Source organism: Hemitrygon akajei, unplaced genomic scaffold, assembly GCF_048418815.1.
Source record: "Hemitrygon akajei unplaced genomic scaffold, sHemAka1.3 Scf000126, whole genome shotgun sequence".
NCBI lineage: Eukaryota > Metazoa > Chordata > Chondrichthyes > Myliobatiformes > Dasyatidae > Hemitrygon > Hemitrygon akajei.
In genome coordinates this window covers 1,227,390-1,244,346 of record NW_027332012.1, presented here as the reverse complement: position 1 = coordinate 1,244,346, position 16,957 = coordinate 1,227,390, and the positions used below count along the sequence as shown (strand labels likewise).

The 16,957-nt window shown below is 45.6% G+C and overlaps 1 protein-coding gene across 1 annotated transcript in view; it reads right to left on the bottom strand.

Moving 5' to 3' along the window:
- The window catches only part of LOC140723693 (nuclear factor 7, brain-like), a 66,396-nt gene that overhangs the window by 43,891 nt on the left and 5,548 nt on the right, over nt 1–16,957 (bottom strand). Inside the window, exons 2-4 of the mRNA XM_073038252.1 lie at nt 16,495–16,711; nt 15,720–15,815; nt 15,070–15,303 (exon numbers count right to left, since the gene is read on the bottom strand). Of these exons, the coding sequence (XP_072894353.1) occupies nt 15,070–15,303; nt 15,720–15,815; nt 16,495–16,711 (547 nt within the window). The remainder of the gene's footprint in view (nt 1–15,069; nt 15,304–15,719; nt 15,816–16,494; nt 16,712–16,957) is intronic.

The following is a 16,957-nucleotide window of genomic DNA, read 5'->3' as shown; positions in this document are numbered from 1 at the left end:
TCTATATATTGATTTAGAAAACTTTCCTGAAAACATTTCACAAACTCCAAGCCATCGAGCCCTATTACAGTTTTGGAGTCCCAGTCAATATGAGGAAAGTTAAAATCCCCTACTATTACAACTTCCTGTTTCTTACATCGGTCTACTATTTTTTTTTAAATTAGTTTTTTATGCATTTTCTACATCGCTACAGATAGAAAAAAAAAACCCAAATCAAAATGAAGAAAATAAATACAGTGCAAAAATAAACATACAATAATAATATAATACAAAAAAGATAATTGAGAAAGCAGCCAAATTGAAGACATGTAAAATTACTTCCTCCCCAAGCCCCGTAACAAAAAAAACTGCAGTCCAACCACAACTCCAGTCCATAAATCAGGACATTCAAACCCCCAAAACTGTAAATACACTTAAAAACAGAAAATAATAATGCCGACTACCAAAAAAAAAGAGCTGAAAGCAAGGGACCGAAAAAAAAACCTTAGTTAAGAGGAAGGGTATGAAAGTAGGTCTACTGTCTTTATACAGATTTGCTCCTCCAATTCTCACTGACTATTGGGCGGTCTATAATACACCCCTATTAGTGTGGTCACACCTTTCCCGTTCCTCAGCTCCACCCATATGACCTCTGTAGACAAGCCCTCCGGTCTGTCCTGTCTATGCACAGCTGTGATGTTTTCCCTGACTAGTAATGCCACTCCTCCCCCTTTCATCCCTCCCCCTCTATCACGTCTGAAACAACGAATATTTCTATCATGTATAAACCTTAGGTGGGAGGTTATCTTTTTGTAATAATGTATTAAAAATAAATTATAAATTCTACCAATGAGAATTACAAATTCTCTTACTGAAGGATTCATATTCAAAATATTATCCAACAAATCAGATTCTTGCATATATGGAAACTGAGATAATTATTTTTGTAAAAATGTCTAACCTGAAGATATTGCAGTAAGTGTGTATGAGAGAGAGAATATTTACTAATTAACTCTTCAAATGTCATCAATGGACCATCACAAAATAAATGAAAATAAAAATAAATAAATCTGCAAAAAAAACAGATTCACTAAAGATTAAACAAGTTTGGGAAAGAGAACTTTATATGACCTTTGTTAATGAAGATGGTCAATTCTTCTTTAATATGAACCAATCAGTGTTTAATTCAATTTAAAATTGTTCACTGTTACTATTTAACAAAGGAGAGACTATCCAAAATATTTCCTAACATAGACAATTATTGCGATAGGTGTAAAACTGAAGTAGCCAATTTTTCACATATGTTCTGGTCATGTTCTTCATCAAAATCTTTTTGGAAATCTTTATTTTCTACAATTTCTAAAGCTCTGAAAATTAATTTACAACCTAATGTACAAACCTTTGATTTCTGTCTATACATGCAGTCCTCGCATGACCTTTATCCTCCTCCAACTCACTATCTGCTCTAACACTCTGGTTCCCCTCCCTCTGCAAATCTAGTTTAACCCCCTCCACCCGCCCCCCAGCAGCACTGCAAATCTACCCGCAAGAATGTTAGTCCCCCTCCAGTTCAGGGGCAAACCGTCCCGTCGGAACAGGCCCCACCTTCCCGGGAACAAAGCCCAATTGTCCAGAAACATGAAGCCCTCCCTCCTGCACCATCTCCTTAGCCACGTATTTAGCTGCTCTCTCCGCACATTTATATTTCCAGGGACTTTACTCCTGACGCCGGTCCCGGGACCCGACCCGTTTACAGACCCGGAGCGGAACCGGAGCAGATTCTCAGCCACTGGTTCACAACCCAGGTCGCGAAGAAAGGATAAAGTTTCCCGGTGAATTTATTCCCAGTGAAGGTGTGGAGATGGGACTTGGTCTCCGCGTTGTAAAATGAAACTGTCCCGGACTCGTAATTGAGATAAACTCCCACCCTCCCGGGGATGGGACCGGCAGCGAGACGGGACTCGGGGGAGGTGGGACCACGGGACACGTCATAATCCCGATGTAACACGTCACCATCCCGCCCGATGATCCAGAATCCGGTCTCCGGACTCAGACTGACCCGTCCCTTCCTCTCCACAGACTCTGCGGCGACTCCCAGAAACCAGAACCGATTCCCCGTCACCTCCACCTCCCAGTAATGTCTCCCCGATGTGAATCCCTCCGATCCCAGCACACAAGCACAGTGTGTGAATCTCTTCCCGGTGTCAGGGAGATTCCTCCGGCTCCCGGTACATCTCACACTCTTCCGATCCTCAGTCACCTCGAGCCGCGGATTCGCCGTTTCCACATCCAGGGTGACAGAGACTGGGGGGAGAAGCAGAGAATTAGAGAGTCCCCGGGGATCGGGGGGAGACTCGGGCAGCGCGGCCCCGGGGATCGGGGGGAGACTCGGACAGCGCGGCCCCGGGGATCGGGGGGAGACTCGGACAGCGCGGCCCCGGGGATCGGGGGGAGACTCGGGCAGCGCGGCCCCGGGGATCGGGGGGAGACTCGGGCAGCGCGGCCCCGGGGATCGGGGGGAGACTCGGACAGCGCGGCCCCGGGGATCGGGGGGAGACTCGGGCAGCGCGGCCCCGGGGATCGGGGGGAGACTCGGACAGCGCGGCCCCGGGGATCGGGGGGAGACTCGGGCAGCGCGGCCCCGGGGATCGGGTGGAGACTCGGGCAGCGCGGCCGCAGGGATCGGGGGGAGACTCGGGCGGCGCGGCCCCGGGGATCGGGGGGAGACTCGGGCGGCGCGGCCCCGGGGATCGGGGGGAGACTCGGACAGCGGGGCCCCGGGGATCGGGGGGGAGACTCGGACAGCGCGGCCCCGGGGATCGGGGAGGATTTCCGCTGGACGGAGAGCAGAGAGACCCCTGGCCCTTGTCTCCTCAGACAGGGGAAACATCCTCCCTCACTCCTGCCTGTTGACCCCTGAAAGAATTTTGTGTTTCCATGAGATCTCCTCTCATTCTTCGAAACTGGGAACAGAGAACATAGAGCAGTACAGCACAGGAACAGGCCCTTCATTCAATGTTCACATTCATTTGTGAGTGTGAAGTGGGGCAGTGTGATGGTTTGAGACAGTAAAGGAGGTGATAATGGGAACCAGTAGGGGAGAAATGAATGGCAGATTGAACCAGGAGGGGGAGGGGTGGAAACCCCGTGGGTGAACTGTGTGTGTAGACGTAATGAGAAGCTAGAGGGGGCAAAGATGGCAGATGAGGATGACTTTGTCCCCTTTCCCACAACCCCATCCCCCGCAGCCCCTCATTAGGACAGGGGATGAATTTGCAGGAACCCTTAAGCAACACAGGTCCTGATGAAGTGTTTCAGTCTGAACCGTGGACTGTTTACTCTTTTCCATAGAAACTTCCCGGCCTGCTGTTCCCCCAACAATTTGTGTGTGTTACTCTGCTTTAAATATACTCAATTATTTGGCCTCCACAGCTGCCTGTGGCAGATTCACTATCCTGTGGATAAAGGAATTCCTCCTCATCTCTGTCCTAAATGGACATCCCTATAGTCGGAGGCTGTCCTTACCGTTCTCGACCCACCCACATCCTCCCAACATCAACTCTCTCCCGACAGGTGTCAGAGAGATCTGGCGAGACCATTCATCAGGACCTGTTTAGCTTGGATTACCAGCATCTGCAGAGTTTCTCATGTTTGATTTTTAAAGCAGAAGTTAATAAGTAAACTTCTTGATTGGTCAGTGTCTCCAATGTTATGGGGAGGAGGTGGGAGAATAGGGTTGATGGAGATAATAAATCAGACATTCCTCTAAACTCCCATGAGTACAGGCCCAGAACCATCAGACAGTCCTCATATGTTAATTCTTTCATTCCCGGAATCATTCTTGTGAATCTTCTGGACCCTCTCCAATGCCAGTACGTTTTCCAATAGAAGGGACCCAAAACTGCTCACGATACTCCAAGTGTGGTCTGACCAATGCCTTATAAAACCTCAGATTTACATCTTTGTTCTTGTATTCTAATCCTCTCGAAGTGAAAGCAAACATTGAGTTTGCCAATCTTACCACTGACACAAACTGCAAGTTAACCTTCAGGGAATCCTGCACAAGGACACCCATGTCCCTTTGCACCTCTGATTTCTGAATTTCGCCCTGTTTACAGAATTGTCTCTGCTTTTATTCCTTCGACCAAAGTCGTACCTGCCTAAGTTTGTACCTGCCAAACTCTACCTGTGCTACAAGATCCTCATTCTGTATACTGGTGCATTCAAATAAGACCATAAGACAAAGCAGCAGAAGCCGGCTATTCGGCCCTTCAAATCCGCTCCGACATTTTATCATCAGCTGATCCATTCTCCCATTCAGTCCCACTCCCCCACTGTCTCACCATGACCTTTGATGCCCTGGCTACTCACATACCTATCAATCTCTGCCTTAAATACACCCAATGACCTGGCCTCCACTGCCGCAAGAAATTCACAGATTCACCACCCTCAGGCTAAAAAAAATTCTTCACATCTCCGTTCTGAATGGGCGCCCTTCAATCCTTAATTCATGTCCTCTCGTACTAGACTCCCCCACCATGGGAAACAACTTTGCCACAACCACTCTGTCCATGCATTTTAACATTCAAAATGTTTTGTGAGGTTCCCCCTCATTCTTCTAAACTCCAAGGAGTACAGTCCAAGAGCGGTCAAATGTTTTTCATATGTTAACCCTCTCATTCCCGGAATCATTCTAGTAAATCTTCTCTGAACCCTCTCCAATGTCAGAACATCCTTTCTTAAATAAGGAGCCCAAAACTGCACACAGTATTCCAAGTGAGGTCTTACGAGTGCCTTATAGAGCCTCAACATCACATCCTGCTCCTGTACTCTATTCCTCTAGAAATGAATGCCAACATTGCATTCGCCTTCTTCACCACCGACTCAACCTGGAGGTTAACCTTAAGGGTATCCTGCATGAGCAGTCCCAAGTCCCATTGCATCTGTTCCGAATGTGCAACAACTCTCACGGGCCGAAGGGTACAAATTCGTCCCCTCCTTCTTGAGAATCGCAAGATGGCTTTTAATTCGGGTCTGAGACCCAGGAAATGAGAGAGAATCCTCAGGTTTTTGCAATGTGTCCTGGCCCCTCAGCAAGACAAAGCCATGAATAACGGCCATTGTCTCTTGGAGACGGAATTGTGTATTGAGTACTGTACTATTCATTGAAGACCTCAGGGAATGACCGGAGTGGGCTGATTGAGGGATTGCATCATCCCAACCTGACTGACATCTGAGTAAGGATAAAAGCGGATCTGGGAAACAACCCCTTGAGACGCTCCAGGAGAAATGTTAGAAATCCCGTGACAGCGTTTAATAGCGACAGCCGGTGGAGGGCTCGCGTGCGTCCTTTCCCGTTGCCTGGGATTGGGGCCTTACCACGGAAGAACGGCTTCGCTAAAGAAGAGGCCACCAACGAAATTTCGAAGAATCGGCATCATAAAAAGGAAAAGCTGGCAAGTTTCTAAAAACTCTCTCTTGACTCCAACCAAATGCTGAAGCCTGCATGAACTGAGTGACTTTTATATTTCCATCGGACAATACATTATGCCCTAGACAACGATAGTTATTTCTTATTGATTATTATTATACCCGCACTTTTAGATTTAGTATTGACGACGTATATTATCTGTATGTTTGCATTGATATTATTTTTGTGTATTTTTACCAATAAATACTGTTAAAAATAGTACCATCAGACTTCAACCGACCTCTCTATCTTTGCTGGTAAGTGACCCAGTTACGGGGTTCGTAACACATCTCAGAATTTTGGATTCTCTCTCCATTTAATAATAGTCAGCCCGTTTATTTCTTCTACCAACGTGCATGACCATACACTTTTCAACATTGTATTTCATTTGCCACTTCTTTGACCATTCTCCTAATCTATCCAAGTCTCTCTGCAGACTCTCTGTTTCCTCAGCACTACCGTCCCCTCCACCTATCTTTGTATCATCAGCAAACTTAGCCACAAAGCCATCTATTCCATAATCCAAATCGTTGATATACAACGTAAAAAGAAACGGCCCCAACAAGGACCCCTGTGGAACACCACTGGTAACCGGCAGACAACCAGAATGGGATCCTTTATTCCCACTCTCTGTTTCCTGCCAATCCGCCAACGATCTATCCACATATGTAAATTTCCCGTAATTCCATGGGCTCTTATCTTGTTTGTCAGGCAGGATTTTCCTTTAAGGAAACCATGCTGAGTTTGGCCTATCTTGTCATATGACTCCATAACCTCATCCTTGACAATTGACTCCAGAAACCTCCCAACCATTTCTCAAGCTAACAGGTCTATAATTTACATTTTGCTTCCTTGCCCCTTTCTTAAATACCAGAGTGGCATTTACAATCTTCCACTCCTCCGGAACCATGCCAGAATCTATTGACTTTTGAAAGATCATTGCTAATGCCTCCGCGATCTCCACAGCTACTTCCTTCAAAACACAAGGGTGCATTCCATCTGGTCCTGGAGATTTATCTACCCTTAGACTATTCAGCTTCCTCAGTACTTTCTCTGTCGTAATTGTGACTGCGTACACTTCTCTTCCCTGACACCCTTGAGTGTCCAGTATACTGCTGATATCTTCCTCAGTGAGGACTGATGCAAGTACTCGTTCAGTTCCTCAGCCATCTCCTTATCTCCCATTACAATTTCTCCAGCATCATTTTCTATTGGTCCTTTCTCCACTCTCACCTGTTTTTTACTCTTTATATACTTGAAAAAGCTTTTAGTATCTTCTTTGATATTATTTGCTAGCTTTCTTTCATAGTTCATCTTTTCCCTCTTAATGGCCTTCTTAGTTTCCTTTTGTAACCTTTTAAAAACTTCCCAATCCTCTGTCTTCCCACTAATTTTTGTTTCCTTGAATGCCCTCTCCTTTGCTTTTACTTTGGCTTTCACTTCTCTTGTCAGCCACGGTCGCATCCTTTTTCCATTCGAAAATTTCTTCTTTTTTGGAATATATCTGTCTTGCACCTTCCTCACTTCTCGCATAAACTCCAGCCACTGCTGCTCTGCCGTCCTCCCGCTAGTGTCCCTTTCCAGTCAAATTTGGCCAGTTCCTCTCTCGTGCCACTGTAATTTCCTTTACTCCACTGAAATACTGACACATCGGATTTCAGCTTCTCTTTCTCAAATTTCACAGTGAACTCAATCATGTTACGATCACTGCCTCCTAGCGGTTCCTTGACCTCTATCTCTCTAATCACCTCTGGGTCATTACACAATATCCAATCCAGTACCTCTGATCCCCTAGTGGGCTCAACAACAAGCTGTTCTGAAAAGCCATCTCGTAGACATTCTACAAATTCTCTCTCTTGAGATCCAGTGTCGACCTGATTTTCCCAATCCACTCGCATGTTAAAATTCCCCACAATTATCATAACACTGCCCTTTTGGCAAGCCTTTTCTATTTCCTGTTGTAATTTGTAGTCCACCTCACTGCAGCTGTTAGGAGGCCTGTATATAACTGCCATCAGGGTCCTTTTACCCCTGTGATTTCTTAGCTCAACCCATAAAGATTCTGCACCTTCTGATCCTATGTCACCTCTTTCTAATGATTTAATATAATTTCTTACCAATAAAGCCACGCCACCCCCTCTGCCTACCTGCCTATCCTTCCGATACACGGTGTATCCTTGGACGTTCAGCTCTCAGAGACATGCATCCTTTAGCCACGTCTCAGTGATGGCCACAATATTATACCTGCCAATATGTAGCTGTACGACAAGATCATCCACCTTATTCCCTATGCAGTGTGTATTTAAGTATAACACCTTAAGTCCAGTATTTGATACTTTTTGTTTTGATTGCACTGCAACTCATCCCATTGGCTACAAATTTGCTCCATCACCTGCCTGTCCTTCCTGACATCTTGACTGCTCACTATCTGAGATTTATTTCTGTTTCCCCCTCCTCCGCTCTATCATTCCAGTTTCCGATCCCCCTGCCAAATTAGTTTAAACCCTCCCGAACAGCTCTATTAAACATTCCCGCTATGATATTGATCCCCTTCGGGTTCAGGTGTAACCCGTACTCTGGCACATGGAAGGCAACACACCATGCGGGTATCTCTACCAGGCTCACAGAATCTCCTCTTTGTTCCCCTGACTATGGAATCCCCTATGACTACCGCATTCCTCTTCTCCCTCCTTCCCTCCTGCACAACAGCGCCAGGCTCAGTGCCAGAGACCCGGTCACCATACCCGTCCCCTGTCAGGTCATCCCCCTCAACAGCATCCGAAACGATATACTTGTTGCTGAGGGGGGCAGCCACAGGGGTGCTCTTCACTATCCGGACATTTCCCTTCCCTCTCCTGACAGTCACCCAGTTTTCTGACCCCTGTAGCCTAGGGATGACTACCTCCCGGTAGCTCCAGTCTATCACCTCTTCATTTTCTCTAATAAGCAGTAGGTCATCAAGCTGCAGCTCCAGATCCCTAACACGGTCTCCGAGGAGCTGAATCTCGGTTCACCTGGTGCAGATGTGGCTATCAGGGAGGCTGGAGGTCTCCCAGGATTCCCACATCTGACACCCTGAACAAAGCACTAACCCTGCAGACATGCTACCTAATTCTACAGGAATGAAACAAAGAAAGATAGGTCTACTCACCCACTTACTTCGCCAAACACACGAACTTTTTAAACCGTTAGCTAATGTGCCCTGCTGTTCCCCCGTCCGTCCGGGCCGATTTGCCAAGGGGAGAAAAAGAGTCGGTGCCTCGCTCTCGCCTCTTCCCGTTACCGCCTAAGCCCGTTGAGCCAAAGCCCTACACTCTGCTGCCACCCACTCCGCTGCCCGCTGTATAGGGTGGTCATCTTTTTAAACTCTCCGCGCTGTCCTGCGCAGTCTCGCCGTTCTTGTACCCGAAGTTTTTTTTAAAAACTGCCTTCCTTCAGAATTTAGCTCCCACGCCGCCCTTCTTGTCCCAATCTAACAAAACACCTTCAGTCCTGTATTCATCAGCCTATTCCAGACTGTCCACATGAAATTCAGCAAGGCCTTTGATGTCGATGATAGACCACACTTGGAGCATTGTCTGCATTTCCGGTTCCCGAATATGGGGAGGATGTCATTACACTGGACAGGAGGCTTCAGGAGGATGTTACCAGGACTGGGGGCTTGGGTTAAAAGCAGAGAGTGGATAAGCTTCGGCTATTCAGTTGTAGTGTAGGATGTTCAGGTATGACCCCTTATTGAGGTAAATAATTGATAAGGAGCTTAAATAAAGGTTTTTTTTCCAAGAAATGGGAGTACAGAACCAGAGGCCTCAGATTGAAAGTGAGACGGGAAATTTTTCTGAGTGGTCTATCGGGTAACATTCTCATAGAGAGGGAGGTTGGTAAATGGAATTTGCCCTCAGACGCTGTAGAAACAAGTAAAAATAAAATATTTTAAAATAAATTTGGGCAGGTACACAGATGGGAAATGGTTAGAGGGATGGGGGGAGGGCAAACACACACAAATGGGCCATGCTCAAGAAGACATCTTAGTCTTGCAGATTGATGAAGTGGGCCGTGGTTTCAACATCCGTCAAACCCTCCCAGATCACCCTCCTGAGGAATCTCACCCCGGAGTCTGTCTGTGAAGTGTTGATGTGACGTCACGTCAGAGGGCAGCTCAGTGCCACAGAACAGACAGACTGGGTAAGGACGGCAGATTTCAATCCTAAATGGGAATTTGTGCCTATTTCTGTGGCCGTGTGTCACTCTCTGATAGTATATTGTCTGTGTGTGTGTGTGTGTGTGTGTGTGTGTGTGTGTGTGTGTGTGTGTGTGTGTGTGTGTGTGTGTGTGTGTGTGTGTGTGTGTGTGTGTGTGTGTGTGTGTGTGTGTGTGTTGATTGCGGTAAATATCCGTGTGGTGGGTGTGCATATTGAAGCAGAGTGTGCACATTGAAGAATTTGTATGTTACAGTGGGTCATCACATGTCTGGTGTGCTGAGTTGTTTAAATGAATAAATGACTGTCTCTGAAGAGATTGGTTTCCAGGTTACTGAGGGAAATAACAACGTACATTGCTGAGGCTCTGACTACAATCTGCCAATCCTTCCTGTGTATGTGTCTGAGGGAGCTTTGCCAGGCCGGTTATGCTGTGTGTGCTTCTCCCGAGATGAAATCTTGACCCATGTCAATGCTTGTTGGTGTGTCCGAGCTCATTCTCACAATGCTTCAATGTAGTGGTCTGATAACCATAAGACATAGGAGCAGAATTAGGCCATTTGCCCATCGAGTCTGCTCCGCCATTCAATCATGGCTGATCCTTTTTTTCCCTCCTCAGCCCCACTACCTGGTCTTCTCCCCGTAACCTTTGATGCTGTGTCCAATCTAGAACCTAGCAAGCTCTGCCTTAAATACACACAACAAGTTCCACAAATTCACCAGCCGCTGGCTCAAATTTCTCCGCATCTGTTTTAAATCGACCCCCCTCTATCTTGAGGCTGTGCCCTCTTGTCCTAAACTCCACCGCCATGGGAAACATCGTTTCCACATCTACTCTGTCTAGGCCTTTCAACATTCGAAAGGTTTCAATGAGATCCCCCCTCATCTTTCTAAATTGCAGCTAGTACAGACACAGAACTATCAAACGTTCCTCGTATGATAACCCTTTCATTCCTGGAAACATCCTTATGAAATGAACCTTCTGCAATGCCAGCACATCTTTTCTTAGAAAAATTGTGCACAATACTCAAGGTGAGGCTTCACCAGTGCCTTATAAAGCCTCAGCATCACATCCCTGCTCTTGAATTGAATGCTATTCTGAACCACAGATTAACAGCCAGGAGCAACAGACTCCGGGACAGCTTCTTCAACCAGGCCATCAGACTGATTAACTCGTGTTGACACAACTGAATTTCTATGTTATATTGACCAGCCTGTTGTACATATTATTCATCATAAATTACTATAAATTGCACATTGCACATTTAGGCGGAGATGTACCATAAAGATTTTTAATCCTCATGTATATGAAGGATGTAAGTAATAAAGTCAATTGAATTCAAATCAATTTCTTGTTTATTTTATACATCCTAATCATTCTTTCAGTTCCTCTCTGTAGATATTTAAAAGCTTCCCAATCCTCCGTCTTCCTGCTAATTTTTGTTTAGTTGTATGCCCTCTCTTTTGACTTTACATTAACTTGTCTTCCCTTGTCAGCCACGGTTTTACTATTTTGCCATTTGAGTATTTATTTTTGGAATACATCTATCCTTCACCTTCCTCATTTTCCTAGAAACTGACACCATTTCTGCTCTGCTCTCATCCCTACCAGCATCTCCTTCCAATTTGCTTTGGCCAACTTCTCTCTCAGACCACTGTAATTTATTTTACTTCTCTGAAATACTACAATGTAAGACTTTACTTTCTCCTCATCAAATTTCAAGTTGAACTCAGTCATGTTGTGAGCACTGCCTCCTAAGGTTTCTTTTAACTACTCACCTCTGGTTCAATACATAACACCCAATCCAGTAGAGCTGTTCCCCGAGTAGGCTCAACGACAAACTGCTCTAGAAAGCCATCACATTGCATTCAACAAACTCACTCTCTTGAGATCCTTTACCAATCTGATTTTCCCAATTGCCCTGCATATTGAAATCTCCCATGATTATCATAACATTGTCCTTTTCATCAGCCTTTTCTATTTCCAGTTGTAATTTGTGGGCCTCAACCCATTGACTGTTGGGAGGCCTGTGTATGACTGCTGTCAGTGTCATTTTTACTTTTGCAGTTCCTTACCTCAACCCACAAGGATTCAACATCTTCCAATCCTATATCACATCTTGCTGCTGATTTACCAGCAGAGCCACACCACCCCATCAGCCTTCCTTCCTTCCTCCGATACATTGTGTAACCTTGAACATTCAGCTCCCAACTACAACCATCCTTCAGCCACGATTCCGTGATGGCCTCAACATCATACCTGACAATCGGTAATCGTGCAACAAGATCATCCACCTTATTTCTCATACTCCATGCATTGAGTATCTGCTACCCTTTTTAATTCTGCATCCCTAATGCACTGATACTCACCCTGCTGGCTGCAATTTTCTCCTCACATCTGTCCGCCCTATCTGACAGTCTGACTGCACGCAATCTTTGCATTTTTACTATCAGTCCTCTCCCTTCACTCCAGTTCCAACCGCCCGCCCCCCACCACCACCAAATTAGTTTAAATCCTACCCAACAGCTCTATGAAACCTCTCTCACCGAGAATATTGTTCTCAACCCATCCCTTCTGAGCAGGTCATTCCTCCACCAGAAGAGATCCCGATGATCCAAGAACCTGAATCCTTGTCCCCAGCACCATCTTCTCAGCCATGTTTATCTGTCAAATTATCCTGTTTCTACCCTCACCAGCACGTGGCACAGGCAGCAATCCAGAAATTACAACCCTGGGGGTACTGCTTCTGAGCTTTCTACCAAGCTAGTCAGATTCTTTTCAGGACATCTTTGTTTTTACTTCCTATGTAATTGGTCCCAAAATGCAACAAGTTATCTGGCTGTTTTCCCTCCCTCTCTAAATGCTGCAGACACGATCAGAGACATCCCTGACCCTGGCACCTAGGAGGCAACATACCATTCGGGTGTCCCATTCACGTCCATACCATCTCCTGTCTGTCTGTCTCCTGACAATTGAGTCCCCTGTCACTACTGCTCCCCTCTTCTCCCTCTAACAACAGTGAGAGTTGTGGTTCCAGAAGGGGGAAGACCTGTGTCAGTCAGAGTCTGCACTCACAGGGCACAGAGGACTTGTGTATTTTCCTGACAATCTCGGTCACCACACTGATACCCGCTTTTATTCCCTACAATATCATCAAAACAGTATTAACTTCCCAGCTCCTGTGGTAGATTCAAACTCATGTCCTGGTGTGTTAGTGCAGTGTGCCTGGGATCAGGACACAGTGGTTCATCTGCCAGTCCCGTGTATTGGTTGTATTGTGACCCTGTGCTGGTGTGTCCAGGGGTCTGACATCTCCAGCTGACCATGTGACAGTGATGTCTCCCAGTTAGTGGGGCTGATGTGGAATAAACTTCAGTTCCCCTTCAGTCCATTATCACAGCCAATCCTTGCTTCAGCTTATAAATTAATTGTGTTTCATGAACAAGGAAAAATGAATCTTTGTAAGTTTTACCTCGGTTAATGGCATCAAGTGTTTCTCTCAGCACTGTGTTCAACAAATAGAGGTGATCGAATTTTTCAACCGGTAGGGCCTCATCTGTCACTGACAATTCCTGGACATCATCACTGATTCTGTAAATGTTAAACTGCTGGTGATAAACTGGAATTTTGAAGTATTTTACAAATCCATACAGGGTTTCAGTAAAGAGCATGTCCTACCTCCTGTTCCGATGAGCTTCCTCCTGAAATAAATAAAAGCACAAATCTGATTAGACTTGGACTTAATGTCCACATCCTGAATTTCATCCAAATCATTACAAGGTGTTGAAAATTCCCAGTCCCACAGTCACACACACACACACACACCAGCAATACAGAACCACAGGGTAAATTACAGGGAAAGTTGCTGAAATTTAGACCATTACTGAGAGGATGAAACTGACAGGAAAGACAGGATAGTCTGTGCATTTTCATCTGGATATGACGTCAGAATGATAAAATGGAACAATTTAAGATTAGTGATGGATTTGCTTGCGCGAAGGTGGAAAAAGTACCTCATTATGGCGAACACGAGAGGACACAGGTGCTTGGAAGTAGTACGGAGGAGATGTCGGGTAAGTGTTTTGGAATGGGTGGAATGAGCTGCCAGCAACGAAGGTGGAGGCGGATCCGATAGGCTCTTTCAAGAGATTCCCACACAGGTACATGGAGCTTAGAAAAATAGAGACCTATGGCGAACTCGAGGTAATTTCCAAAGTAAGTACAGAATTGTTTGGCACAGCATTGTGGGCCAAAGAGACTGTATTGTGCTGTAGGTTTTCTTTGTTTCTATGTTTCTATTTATGGGGAGACCTTCAGTCAAAGATAATATGCCAGGAGGTTTTAATAAATCCCACAAGAAATTTAGTGAAGAGGATGTGGAACTCCGTGCCACAGGAGTGGTTGAAATGGAACATCAGAGATTGAATGTAATGGGGAGGCTGGATAAACACGTGAGGGACCAGGGAGTTGGGACATTGTTGCTGAGTGCGGTGAGTAGGTGGCAGGAGGCTTGTGGCCGAGGGGAAATTCATAGAACATGGACCAAATGACCTGCTCGTGACGGAGAATGGGACACAATCCCATGTAAAACTAATTCGAAAAAGTAGAGTCAGTGAAAGTTTCTGTAATCTGATGGAAACCGGACATGGAAGATAAGTCTGATGTGTGGGTCACATTCTTTGTTCTCACTGATTGACAGAGAGACCCTCACACCCACCGCACCACACACTCACAGCCTGTGACTGGAACTGGGTGTTAATGGGAGTTTTAGAGGATATTTAATGCGGTAGTTAAGGACACAATCAGCAGCTCTTTGTTATGATCAGAGTAAATCATTTCAGAAAAGATTACATTCTGTCCTGGGATGTACAGAAGTTGTGGATGTCCAGTTTTGGGACAACAACAATCCTGGATAGTTGCATCAATTGTCTGGTGAAAACCAGTTTACTGCCATTTGTAAATGCTGTGTGGAGGAGCAACACGTCTGTTTTTTGTCTGCATTGTATTCTGTGTTATGTGTTCATTACGATAACCAGTCACGTGAGTGGGGACGTGGTAAAAGTGAAGGGAATAAGTTACGTATTCGTATTTTGTTCTGGGCTGTTTTGATCCTGGAACAGGCAGATGCCATATCTTTTGTTGACCGATTAATTGCAGTTTAATTTACAATTAATTATGCTGAAATTTCATCGCTTAAATATTGTATGTTGCCGATAAAGGATCGAATATCAATCTCCGATATTTAGAATGTCATTAGTGGAGTGATTGGAGGTTTGTCATGCAAGGAGAACAATCTGTGTGAGGACACCAGCAGCGGTAATTGCTTTGGTTGAATTGGCCGCTGTGCTGTCTTTATTTCAAATATACCACTGTTCATTTAGTTCAATTTGACAGAAATAAATTGAAATGTAATCCCTCACCTTGAGAAACATCACACTGTCTTTTTGATCCATCTGTTCCTTTAACTTAGTGATTTCCTCCTGAATAATCCTTATATTCTCTTGAATCTTAAGAAGATTTTTCTCCATTGGGTTGAGAATCCTCTCCTCTTCTTCCCTGAGATCCCTGAGTAAGCTCTGCTCTTTCTCGGTGATAATCTGGCGCAGTTCAGCAAACTGGGATGTGACGTGGGACTGAACGCTGTGTGACTGTTTCTGTCGAATGAAAGGAGAAGATTAGTTTCCTGCATTGCTGTGTTGTATTTCCTTATGACATAAAAGTGACCATTCAGTCCAGTGGGGTCCATACTACTTCTGAGATTTTCCCGTCAACCCCTTTCCCTCACATTTTCCTGAAACTTATTCTCCCTCAGTGACCCATTAACTCCCAGCAGATTCACATCACTCTCCTCCACCTTCACAGGGTTAATTGTAATTAACCATTCATCCAGTATGTCCTTGGAATGTGTCTGAAACTGTCATGGCCACAGGGAGAGCATGCAAACTCCACACAGACAGCAGCAGAGGTCAGGATCGGACCCAGGTCACTGGAGCTGCGATACTCGGCTATTCTGCATTAAATGGAGCAGAACTCGACAGTAATATCAGAAATTACGCTCAGGAAGCCTCACCCGAACTCCGGAAATCTTCTCTTTCTGCTGCTGCTCCTTTTCCTGGAAGTCTGATTTCTTTTTTGTGAGAGAGTCTAAGGAAGATTTTAGCTGATCCTGGAAGTCAGAGAGTGAAGGAAATAGAAATAAAGATGCATCAAAAGAAACAGGTGATCAAACCCGATTATCACACAAAATGCCGGAGGAACTCAGTGAGTCAGGCAGCATCTATTCAGGGGAAATAAACAGTCGGTGTTTCGGGATGAGACCCTTCATTAGGACTGAGAAAGAACGGGACAGAAGCCAGAATAAAAAGGTTGGGAATGAGAACCAGCTGACAGGTGACGGGTGAGACAATGTGAGGGGGAACGTGAGGGAGGGTGATGAAGTGAGAAGCTGAGAGGGGACAGGTGGAAGAGGTAAAGAGTTGGAGAAGAAGGAATCTAATACGAGAGGACAATCGACCATGGAAGAAACGGGAGGAACTGGGCTGTTTGCGGTCCTGAATGGTGACGAGGGAGGAGTTAGGAGTCAGGTTTAGCACTTGTCCCGCTTGCAGGTGTCAGTGCCAGGAGGGAGATCAGTGGGGAGGAGCGAGTGGATCAGGGTAATACAGGACGTGGGGCGCGATGCGTATAGAGAGTGGAGAGTTGCGGGGTGCGGGGATGGGCTGTGGGACGGATAGATGCTAGAATCCCGTTGAAGATGGCGCAAGTTGCAAAGAATGAAGTGTTGGTTATGGAGGCTCGCAGGACAAAGGAAATGTGTTAAGTATTAAATTAACGTTAGTTTTTACCTTGTAGATTTTAACAGCTTCTTTAATCGGCATGAAGCGGTGCTCTCTGTGTTCCTGCGCGTCTCTACAGACCAGACAGATCAGTGTCTTGTCCGTTTCACAAAACAGCTTCAGTTCTTCCTCATGTTCCTCGCAGTGACGTTTACTTTCCTTCCCTTTCGGATTCAGGTTTAGATTTCGAAATTTGTCAGCCAGATTTGCTAAGGCCCGATTCACCCTGAGGGTGCGGTCAGCAAACACCTCTCTACATTCCGGGCAGGAGTTTCTCTCCTCCCTTTCCCAATACCGTGTGATACAAGAGCGACAGAAGTTGTGTCCGCACTCCAGTGATACCGGATCGGTGAAGAAATCCAGGCAGACGGGACAAATTGCCTCCTCGCTCAAACTCTCGACCGGTCCTTTCGAAGCCATGTTAACTCCCTGCACTTCCTGATTCAGAATGCTTTCACTTTCGGGGAGCTGC